The sequence below is a fragment of the Poeciliopsis prolifica genome, unplaced genomic scaffold (genome assembly GCF_027474105.1).
Source record: "Poeciliopsis prolifica strain line A6 unplaced genomic scaffold, Auburn_PproV2 SCAFFOLD133, whole genome shotgun sequence".
NCBI lineage: Eukaryota > Metazoa > Chordata > Actinopteri > Cyprinodontiformes > Poeciliidae > Poeciliopsis > Poeciliopsis prolifica.
In genome coordinates, this window is record NW_026562508.1 from 393,882 (window position 1) to 408,029 (window position 14,148).

The 14,148-nt window shown below is 41.0% G+C and overlaps 1 protein-coding gene across 1 annotated transcript in view; it reads right to left on the reverse strand.

Moving 5' to 3' along the window:
• The window catches only part of LOC129355380 (AT-rich interactive domain-containing protein 3A-like), a 30,339-nt gene extending 16,655 nt beyond the window's left edge, over positions 1-13,684 (reverse strand). Inside the window, exons 1-2 of the mRNA XM_055024926.1 lie at positions 13,150-13,684; positions 9,432-9,504 (exon numbers count right to left, since the gene is read on the reverse strand). Of these exons, the coding sequence (XP_054880901.1) occupies positions 9,432-9,504; positions 13,150-13,599 (523 nt within the window). The 5' untranslated portion in view covers positions 13,600-13,684. The remainder of the gene's footprint in view (positions 1-9,431; positions 9,505-13,149) is intronic.
• Positions 13,685-14,148: the final 464 nt, after the last annotated feature.

Consider the following 14,148-nt stretch of genomic DNA (forward strand, 5'->3'; position numbering starts at 1 on the left):
CTCGGGGTTTCCAGTCCATATTCTGCACAGATGTTTCTGTACACTATGCCTGCCACTTGGTTATGTCGTTCCATGTACGCTTTCCCTTGCACCCTGCTGTGATGTGCTGGACTGTCTCAGGGGCCTCCTTGCACAACCTACACCTTGGGTCTTGTCTGGTGTGGTAGATCTGGGCCTCTATTGCTCTGGTGTTTAGGATGAGGATGAGGGCCTCTGTGCTGTTGTTTCATCCTGGACAGTGGTTCTCACACTCACTAGTCCTCTGCCTCCTTCCTTGCGGCTCGTGTACAGTCTGAGGTGCTGGATTTAGAATAGAACCCTCCATGCATGGTTAGTAGCTTTCTAGTCTTAATATCTGTGGCTTTTATCTCCTCCTTTGGCCAGCTAATTATTCCAGCAGGGTATCTGATTACTGGCAAGGCATAGCTGTTTATCGCACGGATTTTGTTCTTGCCATTGAGCTGGCTTCTCAGGACTTGCCTTCTTCATTGGAGGTATTTAGCTGTGGCTCCTTTCCTTCTGGCCTCATCAAGGTTGCCATTTGCTTGTGGTATATCTAGGTACTTGTAACTGTCCTCTATGTCTGCTATTGTTCCTTCTGGGAGTGAGATTCCTTCTGTGTGGATCACCTTCCCGCTCTTTGTGATCAGCCGACCACATTTCTCTAGTCCGAATGACATCCCAATGTCAGTGCTGTAGATCCTGGTGGTGTGGATCAGTGAGTCGAAGTCTGGCTCACTCTTGGCATACAGCTTGATGTCATCCATGTAGAGAAGGTGACTGATGTTGGCCCCATTTTTGAGTCGGTATCCGTAGCCGGTCTTGTTGATGATTTGCCTGAGGGGGTTCAGGCCTATGCAGAACAGTAGCGGGGACAGAGCATCTCCTTGGTATATGCCACATTTGATGGACAATTGTGCAAGTGGTTTGCAGTTGGCTTCAAGGGTGGTTTTCCACAGCCTCATCGAGTTTGCAATGAAGGCTCTCAGAGTCCTGTTGATGTTATACATCTCTAGGCATTCAATGATCCAAGTATGCGGCATTGAGTCATAGGCTTTCTTGTAATCAATCCAAGCCATGCACAGGTTGGTGTGTCGGGTTTTGCAGTCTCGGGCAACTGTGTGGTCTACGAGGAGTTGGTGTTTGGCTCCTCTGCTATTATATATATATATATATATATATATATATATATATATATATATATATATATATATATATATATATATATAGGGAAGTGAGCCAACTGTCAGAGCTCCACAAGGGTGCAATGAAAAGACCAGTACCCAGAAAGTACAGGCAGATGCCCATACCTGAAGCACTCGAGACTGCCAAACAGAGGCTCCAAGCCTTGTCCAGCCGCCTAAAGAGATACACAAGGGAGAATGAATCCAGAAGGATTAACCGGCTCTTCTCCACTCAACCAGCTAAGGTGTACTCTCAATGGCAGGATAACAATAACAACAGAGCAGACACCAAGGCTGGAGACGGAACAATACTGGAAAGGCATATGGGAAAGGGAGGCATCCCACAACAGCAATGCACAGTGGCTGATCTCTCTACGAGAGGACCACAGCAACCTCCCTGAGCAAGCCCCGGTAACCATCACTGTGACAGATGTCCAAGAAAGAGTCTCAGGTATGAAAAACTGGACAGCACCAGGGCCTGACATGATCCATGCCTACTGGCTAAAGAAACTCACTGCTCTCCATGAGCGAATGGCAGCCCAAATGAACCAGCTGCTACAAAGTGGGACTCACCCTGAATGGTTAACTGAAGGGCGGACAATCCTAATCCAGAAGGATCCATCAAAGGGTCCAGTCCCACCCAACTACCGACCAATAACCTGCCTCTCTCCAACCTGGAAGCTCATGTCAGGCATCATAGCGGCCAAGATAAGCAAACACATGGATAAACACATGAGCACGGCACAGAAGGGTATCGGTGTAAATAGCAGAGGAGCCAAACACCAACTCCTCGTAGACCGCACAGTTGCCCGAGACTGCAAAACCCGACACACCAACCTGTGCATGGCTTGGATTGATTACAAGAAAGCCTATGACTCAATGCCGCATACTTGGATCATTGAATGCTTAGAGATGTATAACATCAACAGGACTCTGAGAGCCTTCATTGCAAACTCGATGAAGCTGTGGAAAACCACCCTTGAAGCCAACTGCAAACCACTTGCACAAGTGTCCATCAAATGTGGCATATACCAAGGAGATGCTCTGTCCCCGCTACTGTTCTGCATAGGCCTGAACCCCCCTCAGCCAAGTTATCAACAAGACTGGCTACGGATACAGACTCAAAAATGGGGCCAATATCAGTCACCTACTCTACATGGATGACATCAAGCTGTACGCCCAAGTGTGAGCGAGACATCTACTCACTGATCCACACCACCAGGATCTACAGCACTGACATTGGGATGTCATTCGGACTAGAGAAGTGTGGTCGGCTGGTCACAAAGAGGGGGAAGGTCATCCACACAGAAGGGGTCTCACTCCCAGAAGGAACAATAGCAGACATAGAGGACAGTTACAAGTACCTAGGTATACCACAAGCAAATGGCAACCTCGATGAGGTCACAAGGAAAGGAGCCACAGCTAAATACCTCCAACGAATAAGGCAAGTCCTGAGAAGCCAGCTCAATGGCAAGAACAAAATCTGTGCGATAAAACAGCTATGCCTTGCCAGTAATCAGATACCCTGCTGGAATAATTAGCTGGCCAAAGGAGGAGATAAAAGCCACAGATATTAAGACCAGAAAGCTACTAACAATGCATGGAGGGTTCCATCCCAAATCCAGCACCCTGAGACTGTACACGAGCCGCAAGGAAGGAGGCAGAGGACTAGTGAGAACCACTGTCCAGGACGAAACAACTAAGATCCATAAATACATCAGGGACAAAGCCTCAACAGACAATGTGCTCAGTGAATGTCTCAGACAACAGGGAACGGAGGTTGAGGTGCCAGAGATACCATCATGGGAGGACAAACCCCTACATGGGATGTACCACCAGCAAATAACCCAAGTGGCTGATATCAGTAAATCCTACCAATGGCTGGAAAAAGCTGGACTCAAGGACAGCACAGAGGCCCTCATCCTGGCAGCCCAGGAACAGGCCCTAAACACCAGAGCAATAGAGGCCCAGATCTACCACACCAGACAAGACCCAAGGTGTAGGTTGTGCAAGGAGGCCCCTGAGACAGTCCAGCACATCACAGCAGGGTGCAAGATACTGGCAGGGAAAGCGTACATGGAGCGACATAACCAAGTGGCAGGCATAGTGTACAGAAACATCTGTGCAGAATATGGACTGGAAACCCCAAGATCAAAGTGGGAAACACCCCCAAAGGTGGTGGAGAACGCCAGAGCTAAGATCCTGTGGGACTTCCAGATCCAGACAGACAAAATGGTAATGGCGAACCAACCAGACATTGTCGTAGTGGATAAACATCAGAGGAAAGCCATTGTGGTAGATGTAGCAATACCAAGTGATTGCAACATCAGGAAAAAGGAGCACGAAAACTGGAGAAATACCAGGGCCTCAGGGAGGAACTGGAGAGGGCCTGGAAGGTGAAGACCACAGTGGTGCCTGTGGTCATCGGGGCCCTCGGGGCAGTAACCCCCAAACTGGAGCAGTGGCTACAACAGATCCAGGAACAACATCAGACATCTCAGTCCAGAAATGTGCAGTCCTTGGCACAGCCAAGATACTGCGCAGAACCCTCAAGCTCCCAGGCCTCTGGTAGAGGACCCGAGCTCAGAGGATAAGAACCACCCGGTGGGTGAGAAGGGAATTTTTTTTATATATATATATATATATATATATATATATATATATATATATATATATATAAATAGCAGAGGAGTTAAGAGTTAAGAGTTAATATATATATATATATATATATATATATATATATATATATATATATATTTTATATATATATTATATAAATAACAGATGTTTCTGTAAACTATATATATATATATATATATATGTATATATATACATTATATATATATATATATATATATATATATATATATATATATATATATATATATATATATATATATATATATATATATATATAGTGTACAGAAACATCTGTGCAGAATATGGACTGGAAACCCCGAGATCAAAGTGGGAAACACCCCCCAAAGGTGGTGGAGAACGCCAGAGCTAAGATCCTGTGGGACTTCCAGATCCAGACAGACAAAATGGTAATGGCGAACCAACCAGACATTGTCGTAGTGGATAAACAACAGAGGAAAGCCATTGTGGTACACTGTAAAAAATTGCCCTGTATTTTTACAGTAAAATGCTGGCAGCAGGGTTGCCAGCATTATACTGTTAATATACAGTACCCTTACTGTAATCAACTTTACAGTATATTACCGTCACAAAAGAAATCTTTTGATTACATCACTTGGTGTTTTTTTTATCAGATTCACAGTAGACTACTGGCAGCTGTGTTGCCAGTATATTACAGTTTTTTTCTATGGTACCATTACTGCTGAATTCACATACAGCTTACTACTGTAAATTTCCAATATAAAATAGAAACATGAAAAAAACACTTAGAAAATGTAAGTTCCATCATGTCAAACATTTATTTGGGAAACAAAAGAACCAACTCAAACATTGACTCATACACAGTCTTTAGTGGGCCACATAATAAAGACGAAGGTTTTGAAACGACAACGTATGTGTGCCTTAAACCTAAACCTTTTCTACAAGAATGTTGAGGGTAAACTGTCCAAAGTAAGTCATATTCTGGAAAAACAGTAAGAAAATCACCATCTATTTTGTGAAATAAATTTCTTAACTGATGTAAAGAGTATTTGAATAAAGCATGAATTGTGGCCTTTTGATTAGTCTGAAATAAAATAAGTATGAAATAAATTATGGAAATAATGCATTGTACAATTCAGCACAATACTTTTTCAATACAAAATACTACTTTTTGTGGAAGTGAGGAACAATATGATGCAACATACAACAAATGAAACATTTAACTTTCAATCTAAAGTATAGAAAAAAATTGCTAATTTTAGTTTGATAAAAATTTAAATGAAACATTTAGACTTGAATTTCCTTTAGGGCAAAATCAGAGCTCCAACTTCAAATGATAAAACAATGAAACAATATTAGACAACACTGCCAAGATAAGTTAAACATGGTGCCTGTACAGTCAAAATTACATCTGAAGAACAGAAAGTGGGAGCCTTAACAAATGTATGCTCTTAATTAAAAGAGATGTCTTAAGATTATGCTGACCTTTAAACCAAAAACATCTCTCAAGAACACTCCTGTTCAGGGATAAGTTGCCTTCATGCCTGTATAGTTTTTTGTTTGTTTGTTTTTGCGTGGAGGGGCAACAATATCTATAGCTTGGTTAGAAAGTTCTCACTATGAAATTCCACTAAAAGTCCATGAGGTGTTTTAGCAGAGTTGAAACACGGGGGATGACATTTACCGACTTCTTTTGAAAAGTTTTTCCTGTCCTCTTGGAGATGATCTTGCTATAGCTGGCCTTGGTCCGGGTTGAGATCAAGAAAGCCTGAAAATGCAGTAATTTCAGATTAGCATATGATGCTTAAGGAGTCAGGGTTTAATGTGTGCTAGGTGAAGACAAACTTTTGAATGTTAAGAGTTAATAAAGAGACACCAGCATAACATTTAAACAGTTTTCTGCCAAGTCAACTCTGTGAAACTCCAAATTCCCAGTTGATATCCATTCACCAATTTCACTTTAGCAGCTAATCATAGCAATTCAAGTCAAATTACACAAAGAAAGAAAAAGAGCTTCCAAACATGTCAATATTTGTAAATATGAATCATCAAAAATAACTTACCTTAGGATTGGCTCCTAAATGCAGGATTCAAATGGATAGTCCTTGTAAAGAAAGTTCTAGAGGTTGCTTCCACATGTCACAACAACATGTCTTCTTCAGAAATACAGTAGCGTTCTGTTTAAAGAGCCTCCTTACCGTTGAATCTGACATCATTCCCGAAATGCTAGCATTTCGGGAATGATGTTAGATTCAATCTTCATCATGCTACTCACAGTATACTACAGTATTTTATTAAAAACAGTAATAATTGCCCAGACAGTGCAGTACCGTTTTCAATAGAAACAGTATGATACTGTTCAGTTTTGGCCGTTTTTTTACAGCAATTTGTTACAGTGTACAACAGATCCCAGGAACAACATCAGACATCTCAGTCCAGAAATGTGCAGTCTTTGGCACAGCCAAGATACTGTGCAGGACCCTCAAACTCCCAGGCCTCTGGTAGAGGACCCGAGCTCAGAGGATAAGAACCACCCGCGGTGGGTGAGAAGGGAATTAGATATATATATCACTAACAATTTTGTCAATAGTGACAATAAAAACTGTTTTTAAACTGAAACCATGAAAATAGATCTTGGCTATAAGAGCAAGCATGAGACCCAATACCCACCATGGAAAAGACGGTTAGAGGCTAAAATCAAGGTAACAAGGAGGGAAGTGAGCCAACTGTCAGAGCTCCACAAGGGTACAATGAAAAGACCAGTACCCAGAAAGTACAGCCAGATGCCCATACCTGAAGCACTCGAGACTGCCAAACAGAGGCTCCAAGCCTTGGCCAGCCGCCTAAAGAGATACACAAGGGAGAATGAATCCAGAAGGATTAACTGGCTCTTCTCCACTCAACCAGCTAAGGTGTACTCTCAATGGCAGGGTAATAACAACAGAGCAGACCCACCAAGGCTGGAGACTGAACAATACTGGAAAGGCATATGGGAAAGGGAGGCGTCCCACAACAGCAATGCAGTGGCTGATCTCTCTACGAGAGGACCACAGCAACCTCCCTGAGCAAGCCCCGGTAACCATCACTGTGACAGATGTCCAAGAAAGAGTCTCAGGTATGAAAAACTGGACAGCACCAGGGCCTGACATGATCCATGCCTACTGGCTAAAGAAACTCACTGCCCTCCATGAGCGACTGGCAGCCCAAATGAACCAGCTGCTACAAAGTGGGACTCACCCTGAATGGTTAACTGAAGGGCGGACAATCCTAATCCAGAAGGATCCATCAAAGGGTCCAGTCCCACCCAACTACCGACCAAATAACCTGCCTGTCCACAACCTGGAACTCATGTCAGGCATCATAGCGGCCAAGATAAGCAAACACATGGATAAACACATGAGCACGGCACAGAAGGGTATCGGTGTAAATAGCAGAGGAGCCAAACACCAACTCCTCGTAGACTGCACAGTTGCCCGAGACTGCAAAACCCGACACACCAACCTGTGCATGGCTTGGATTGATTACAAGAAAGCCTATGACTCAATGCCGCATACTTGGATCATTGAATGCTTAGAGATGTATAACATCAACAGGACTCTGAGAGCCTTCATTGCAAACTCGATGAGGCTGTGGAAAACCACCCTTGAAGCCAACTGCAAACCACTTGCACAAGTGTCCATCAAATGTGGCATATACCAAGGAGATGCTCTGTCCCCGCTACTGTTCTGCATAGGCCTGAACCCCCTCAGGCAAATCATCAACAAGACTGGCTACGGATACAGACTCAAAAATGGGGCCAATATCAGTCACCTACTCTACATGGATGACATCAAGCTGTACGCCGAGTGTGAGCGAGACATCGACTCACTGATCCACACCACCAGGATCTACAGCACGGACATTGGGATGTCATTCGGACTAGAGAAATGTGGTCGGCTGGTCACAAAGAGGGGAAGGTGATCCGCACAGAAGGGGTCTCACTCCCACAAGGAACAATAGCACATAGAGGACAGTTACAAGTACCTTATACCCACAAGCAAATGGTAACCTCGATGAGGTCACAAGAAAGGGAGCCACAGCTAAATACCTCCAATGAATAAGGCAAGTCCTGAGAAGCCAGCTCAATGGCAAGAAATCCGTGCAATAAACAGCTATGCCTTGCCAGTAATCAGATACCCTGCTGGAATAATTAGCTGGCCAAAGGAGGAGATAAAAGCCACAGATATTAAGACCAGAAAGCTACTAACCATGCATGGAGGGTTCTATTCTAAATCCAGCAACCTCAGACTGTACACGAGCCGCAAGGAAGGAGGCAGAGGACTAGTGAGTGTGAGAACCACTGTCCAGTGTACAGAAACATCTGTGCAGAATATGGACTGGAAACCTCGAGATCAAAGTGGGAAACACCCCCAAAGGTGGTGAAGAACACCAGAGCTAAGATCTTGTGGGACTTCCAGATCCAGACAGACAAAATGGTAATGGCGAACCAACCAGACATTGTCGTAGTGGATAAACAACAGAGGAAAGCCGTTGTGGTAGATGTAGCAATACCAAGTGATTGCAACATCAGGAAAAATGAGCACGAGAAACTGGAGAAATACCAGGGCCTCAGGGAAGAACTGGAGAGGGCCTGGAAGGTGAAGACCACAGTGGTGCCTGTGGTCATCGGGGCCCTCGGGGCAGTAACCCCCAAACTGGAGCAGTGGCTACAATAGATCCCAGGAACAACATCAGACATCTCAGTCCAGAAATGTGCAGCAGTCCTTGGCACAGCCAAGATACTGCAGGACCCTCAAGCTCCCAGGCCTCTGGTAGAGGACCCGAGCTCAGAGGATAAGAACCACCCACGGTGGGTGAGAAGGGAATTTTTTTTTTTAATATATATATATATATATATTCAATACTATTAGTATATTTCAATACTATTTACATTTTTTGAACATGGTCTATTTTCATGGTTTCAGTTTATAAACAGTTTTTATTGTCACTATTGACAAAATTGTTAGTGACAGTAAAAACTGTAACAATTGACTATTATTTTACATAGTTTAATAAATCAGTCATTGATGTCATTGAATTGAGTTGTACGTCACTATCTACTAACTACTTCATCACCACTGATGATGATCCACCAGGGGAAAAATATTGAAAACTTCTAACTCAGTGGTGCCCACAGTGGGTCCTCGAGGGCCGGCATCCTGCGTGTTTCATTCTCTGCCTGGTGGTAACAATCTTTTCAGAATGTCAACGTTCTTCTTAGGCCTCTAATGAGCCATCATTGGATCCAGGTTCGTTAAACCAGGGAGAGAACTAAGACATGCAGGATGCTCTTTGGAAGCAATTTTATGAATTTGGAATAGTTTCTTTGGGTCAGTACGGACATATGTCTGTCTGTCTGTCTGTCTGTCTGTCTGTCTGTCTGTCTGTCTGTCTGTCTGTCTGTCTGTCTGTCTGTCTGTCTGTCTGTCTGTCTATCTATCTATCTATCTATCTATCTATCTATAGATATATAGTTCTATATATTTGTAAATATAAATATATGTATATGTGTGTGTGTGTGTGTGTGCGTGCGTGCGTGCGTGTGTGTGTGTGTGTGAAAATAGCCACATTTTATGTGAAATACCTTACCTCGTTTTTGCATGAAATTGAAAAGGTCATCAAGAAAGTCTTTACGCTTTTCATCTTCATCAAGGTCATACAACTGAAAAACAGAGAAATCACTGGAAATAAATGTTTTTCATCAAAGAAAAATATCTTGTGCATTCGTTGCTTCATACCTGAGGACCCTGAACTCTAAACCGATGTTCATTTAAAAACATACAATAACCTCATGGCTGAAACAATACATTTTTGTTGATTATAAACAAAAATTTATTGTCAAGGGAATCTGTAAAACACATGCAGTGTGACCCATTGCAACATGACATCATCATGACATCACCAGTGCCAAGTCCCTACCCCATGTTACTTTCTCTAGATAGTCAAGGATTTCATAATTTTCATCATTTGAACACGTTTCAGCTGATTGGAAGGTCAAAAGAACATGAACCAAGAATGTAACTCATGGATTGGAAGTATAACGTTAACTGTGTTCTGTTCGTGTTGGTCCATTGGTTTTAAGGCTGGCCCATATCAAATTGTTGACAACAACACCAGAAAATACATTTTATTATGATTTACTAATTTCATGGCGTAAATATGTCACCCCACTATCGCACATGCAGCAATATTAAAGTTGTAAAGGTGAAAGCAAACATGACTGAACCACTATAAAAACAAAGAAGAAACTAGTCAGATGGTTTACAGTCTGACCAGCAACAGTGAAAAAACTTTCTTAAACACCAACTTTTCCCCAAAAAAGGGGAAGTTTAGCTCAAAGCTCAGGGCCACCGAGATATATGAAAGAGGATACATATTTCCTGACCGTTTTGTCAGCACTCGGTTGGCTGGAGTTGCAAAGATAATGGATGGTGAGCTATTTCAAATAAATTGTCTAAATTCTTTCAATTTGTAGTCTATTTGAAGTAATATTCAAAGTTAATTTTCTAAATTAAGAATGTCACAGATTGTTTATGGATATTTGTTTTGATTAGCATTGTTGGTGGTTTATATTTTGTTTTGTTTAATATTTTCACTTTGTAATGTTTTGGGGAGGTTTTGTATGTACCTCACAGGCTGCTGGAGCTAATTAGGATAGGCCCTGTAAAAGTGGGTAGAATCATTGTATCAATGAATGACTTGAACTGTCAAGATGTTTGGTACAAAGAGATCATCACTTAGTGAAAGCAGCGAGGTGCGTTTTGTTTTATTGTTTGTATTGTCAGTTTATGTTTTGTATTCTAATATTTGACTATGTTTTAGTTTTCATGGTCACTGAGGTAACTGTGGTGACTGTGATGATCAGGGTGGATCTTCATCAAAGAAAATAAATCGCTAAATTCACCTTTTGAAACTGGCTGAGTAACTCAAGAGCTGGGGAGCTGCTACACACAAACCTATAGAAGAAGCTAATCAGATGCAGCTCGTCATGTCTGCAGATGCAATGAAACAGAGTGAAAAACTTAGAGGTCTGCATACTTTTTGTCCCTACTGCATATTTTGCTGTAGAGCATTTAAAAAATATATTAAACAAGATTCTTAGTTGTGCACATAATGCTTGCGTTTCAAAAAAAAAAAAAAAAAAAAAAAAAAAACGAGAGGGAAATACTTTTTAACGTCTTGTAAAACTAATGTTCTGTTTAACCTCAAGAGTTTGTTTAACTTTGGTTAAGTATTGTTTCCATTTGGTAGCTGATTTCAGGTTGTTTTTTGTTAGTCACATTATTTTACATTTTTATTTATCAATTGTAGATTTTCTTTGATGCATTAAACATATTGTGTGATATTGTATGTCTGTATATTTCTTTATACAGTATGACTGCAAAATTACTTTATAATGGAAAGTAAAAAAAACATATATAATTTAAATTACACCACCCAGTAACCCACAAAAAAAACAGAAAATGTGGAATATCGTCTGTGAGATCATAATTGACGTATTTAGAAAATATTGTGTGATATAATTTTTTTGGAGAACTGTTTTGATATTTTCTTTATTGCTTAGATCTTGCCATTTTAGCTAATTCCTTATGTTAAATCAGTTTATTATTATCATTTGAAGTTTGGACTCGTTTCTTTAGACCAGTGTTTCTTTCTGTTTACTGATATATTTTATGTTTATAGGTTTCTTTCAGGCTCTCTCCACTTTCTTTCACCTTTCTCTCTCCCTGCCAGTTTTTTGAAAAGTTGCTTTACAAAGATATTGCACCCATTTGCACATAGTTACCATATTGTTTTGGACCCAATTTAGCAATTTAATCTTTGATTTAACCATCAAATATAACAATGACAAAAACCTTCATGCAGTGGTGGTAGTTAAACTATTAATCTGTATTCAGCTGCTCATGATCACAGGAATGATCGATCACAGGAATTTATCTATCTTTTACATTTTTCCAGACTTTTCTTGGAAAAGTCTGGACATGCACTGAAAACATGTCTTGAGTGCATGTTCCCCATGTACAACATTTTTCTGTAATTATTTTTCACCTAATCTGTGACTGCAGCACATCCTTAGTTATAAATCCCAACACTTTCTCAGAGGATCTGTCTCTCCAGGAAAGAGGTGTTTATTTTGAGGCAAATGTGTGTGTGTGTGTGTGTGTGTGTAATTGAACATATTTTTAATCATCACATCACCTATTTTACACTAAAGATTAATAGATTTTTACTTATATTAATTTCAATTTTCTAATACTGTATGTCTACCTCCTCACTTTTACTGAAGATCACTTTTTTAAAGGTATCTGTAATAGCATATGAATTGTAATATAGCCCAGTAAATATGACCTTCTTTTTGTATTTACATTGAATGTTTAACAGACAGGGGTAACTATATTTTTAACAGAAAACATGAATCAAAAAGGAGCCATTAGGTATTATCAAGCTTATGTAACAGCATGTTTATTTATTTATTTTACTAATTTAATGTAAAAGCTATATTTTAAACATTCTTCTGGCAGATAGACATTGGAAGCCAGTGTGTAGTAGGAAAGGCCATTGTTAGTGACCTGGATGGTTCGCTGTCCGTCACTATTGGACATCCTACAGTGGAGAAGACTTGTAGTGTGGTGTTGAGCTGTCCGTTTTGCTCTCTGTTTGTTTAGGGTGAGGAAGTTTATTGGACAAAATTACAAAAATGTGGGCTACTGGAAATGTAGGTTTTTAAATCTAGAAATGGGCCTCAGACTATACACTGTAGAAAAAAATCAAAAGGGCATTTTTTTCTCCCAAAAAGGGAAAAGGTCAAAGGCTCTAGCGCCACCTAGCTTCAATCTGTGCACACCCTGAGCATACATATTTTTGAAGTGTCTTTGTGAGACTGCTGTTTTAGTTCATTATCACACTGAACATAATTTAAGATTGTTGTATACTATTTGTCCAGATTGATCAAAAAAGTGATCTATTATTGTTACAAGTTATTTTTAGTGACGGATGAGTATTAATCCTTTAAAAAATAAATAAATAAAAAATGAAAATCGATGCTTGGATTTGCGCAGAGTATTCCGACTGCTGAAAAATATTCCTCCTAATTTTGGTTCCTTTAAGGATTTCGCCAGTTGTTCAATCTTTGTAAGTATTGAGCAAGACTTATAAATGACGAAAGGCGAACTACTACATTAAATTATGGGTTCAGAGGTGATGATAAAAATTTAATGGAGGCATTTATTGCCCTCTTACTTTTCAGATTAGTCGTGAACTCCATTTTTAAACAGGATCTTCCAGCGACGACTCAGCGTTCCCTTACCTGTTTAAATTGCTCCTCGTAGGTCCACTCTTGGTGGGAATGGGAGTGCGCGGACGGAGACTCTATGCGTGAAACTTGATCAGTGGTAATGAAGCGCACCGTGGCGCCCTTTGATAGGCAAGCTTCATGGAGTTGGAAAGAGTTTGACATGTCTTTGTGACTCTCCTCTTCATCAGTGATCTTCTGCTCATCTGTGACCCACATTTCCTCACCAGTGCAAGGTCTTAAATTCCCTTCCTTGTCCTCCCGGTGCAGACGCGTCATCCCGGTGGAGGAACCAGCTCCAGCTGGCAGAGTGCTGCCCAGCGCGCCGTCATAGTGGCTGAAAGCCACAGCTTGCTGGTGGATCTGAGACCGTACCAAACTGCGGAAAGTTCCGTTTTTTCCCTGCTGCTGGAGCTTCTCCTCTACGGTAAAACGAGCTGCTTGTTGACGCTGTAGATTTTCCATTACCGCCTCCAGCCTGGTCCCGCCGCCCCCGCTGACGGCATGGTGGAAGCCGCTGCAGCAGGGTTCAGGTGCCGCCTGAAGTGGAAGGCTGCGGGAGTCAGGCTGTCAAGAGACCATAAATTCATCTTTTTACCCCTTGACTATTTGCATTTTCAGCTAAAAGCTTTTGCTGTGACGAGTCTAATTGATTCAGAAATAATTTGGGTAATTTAAAATATGAGAATGTCTTTAAAAAAAGTAAAATACCCAATAACTTAAGTAACATCAGCTTAAGTTATCGACACACTGACAAAGTAAACCTGAACTATTGTGAAGTTTCAGAGGGTTAATGTCTAGACAGAAATAAAGACACTTACCATGGGTTTGCTTGCCATCTTTTTCCAGGAGTTATTCAAAGTTGACTTTCAATCCAAGAATACAAGATTTAAATAATTGATTGACTAAAGATAAGTGTTGAATGTGGGAGACCTGAGCTGAATTTGGCAACAAGTGGTGCTTGTTCACTACAATGAATCCAGAGACCAGCCCTTCCAAAGCATTAATACCTCT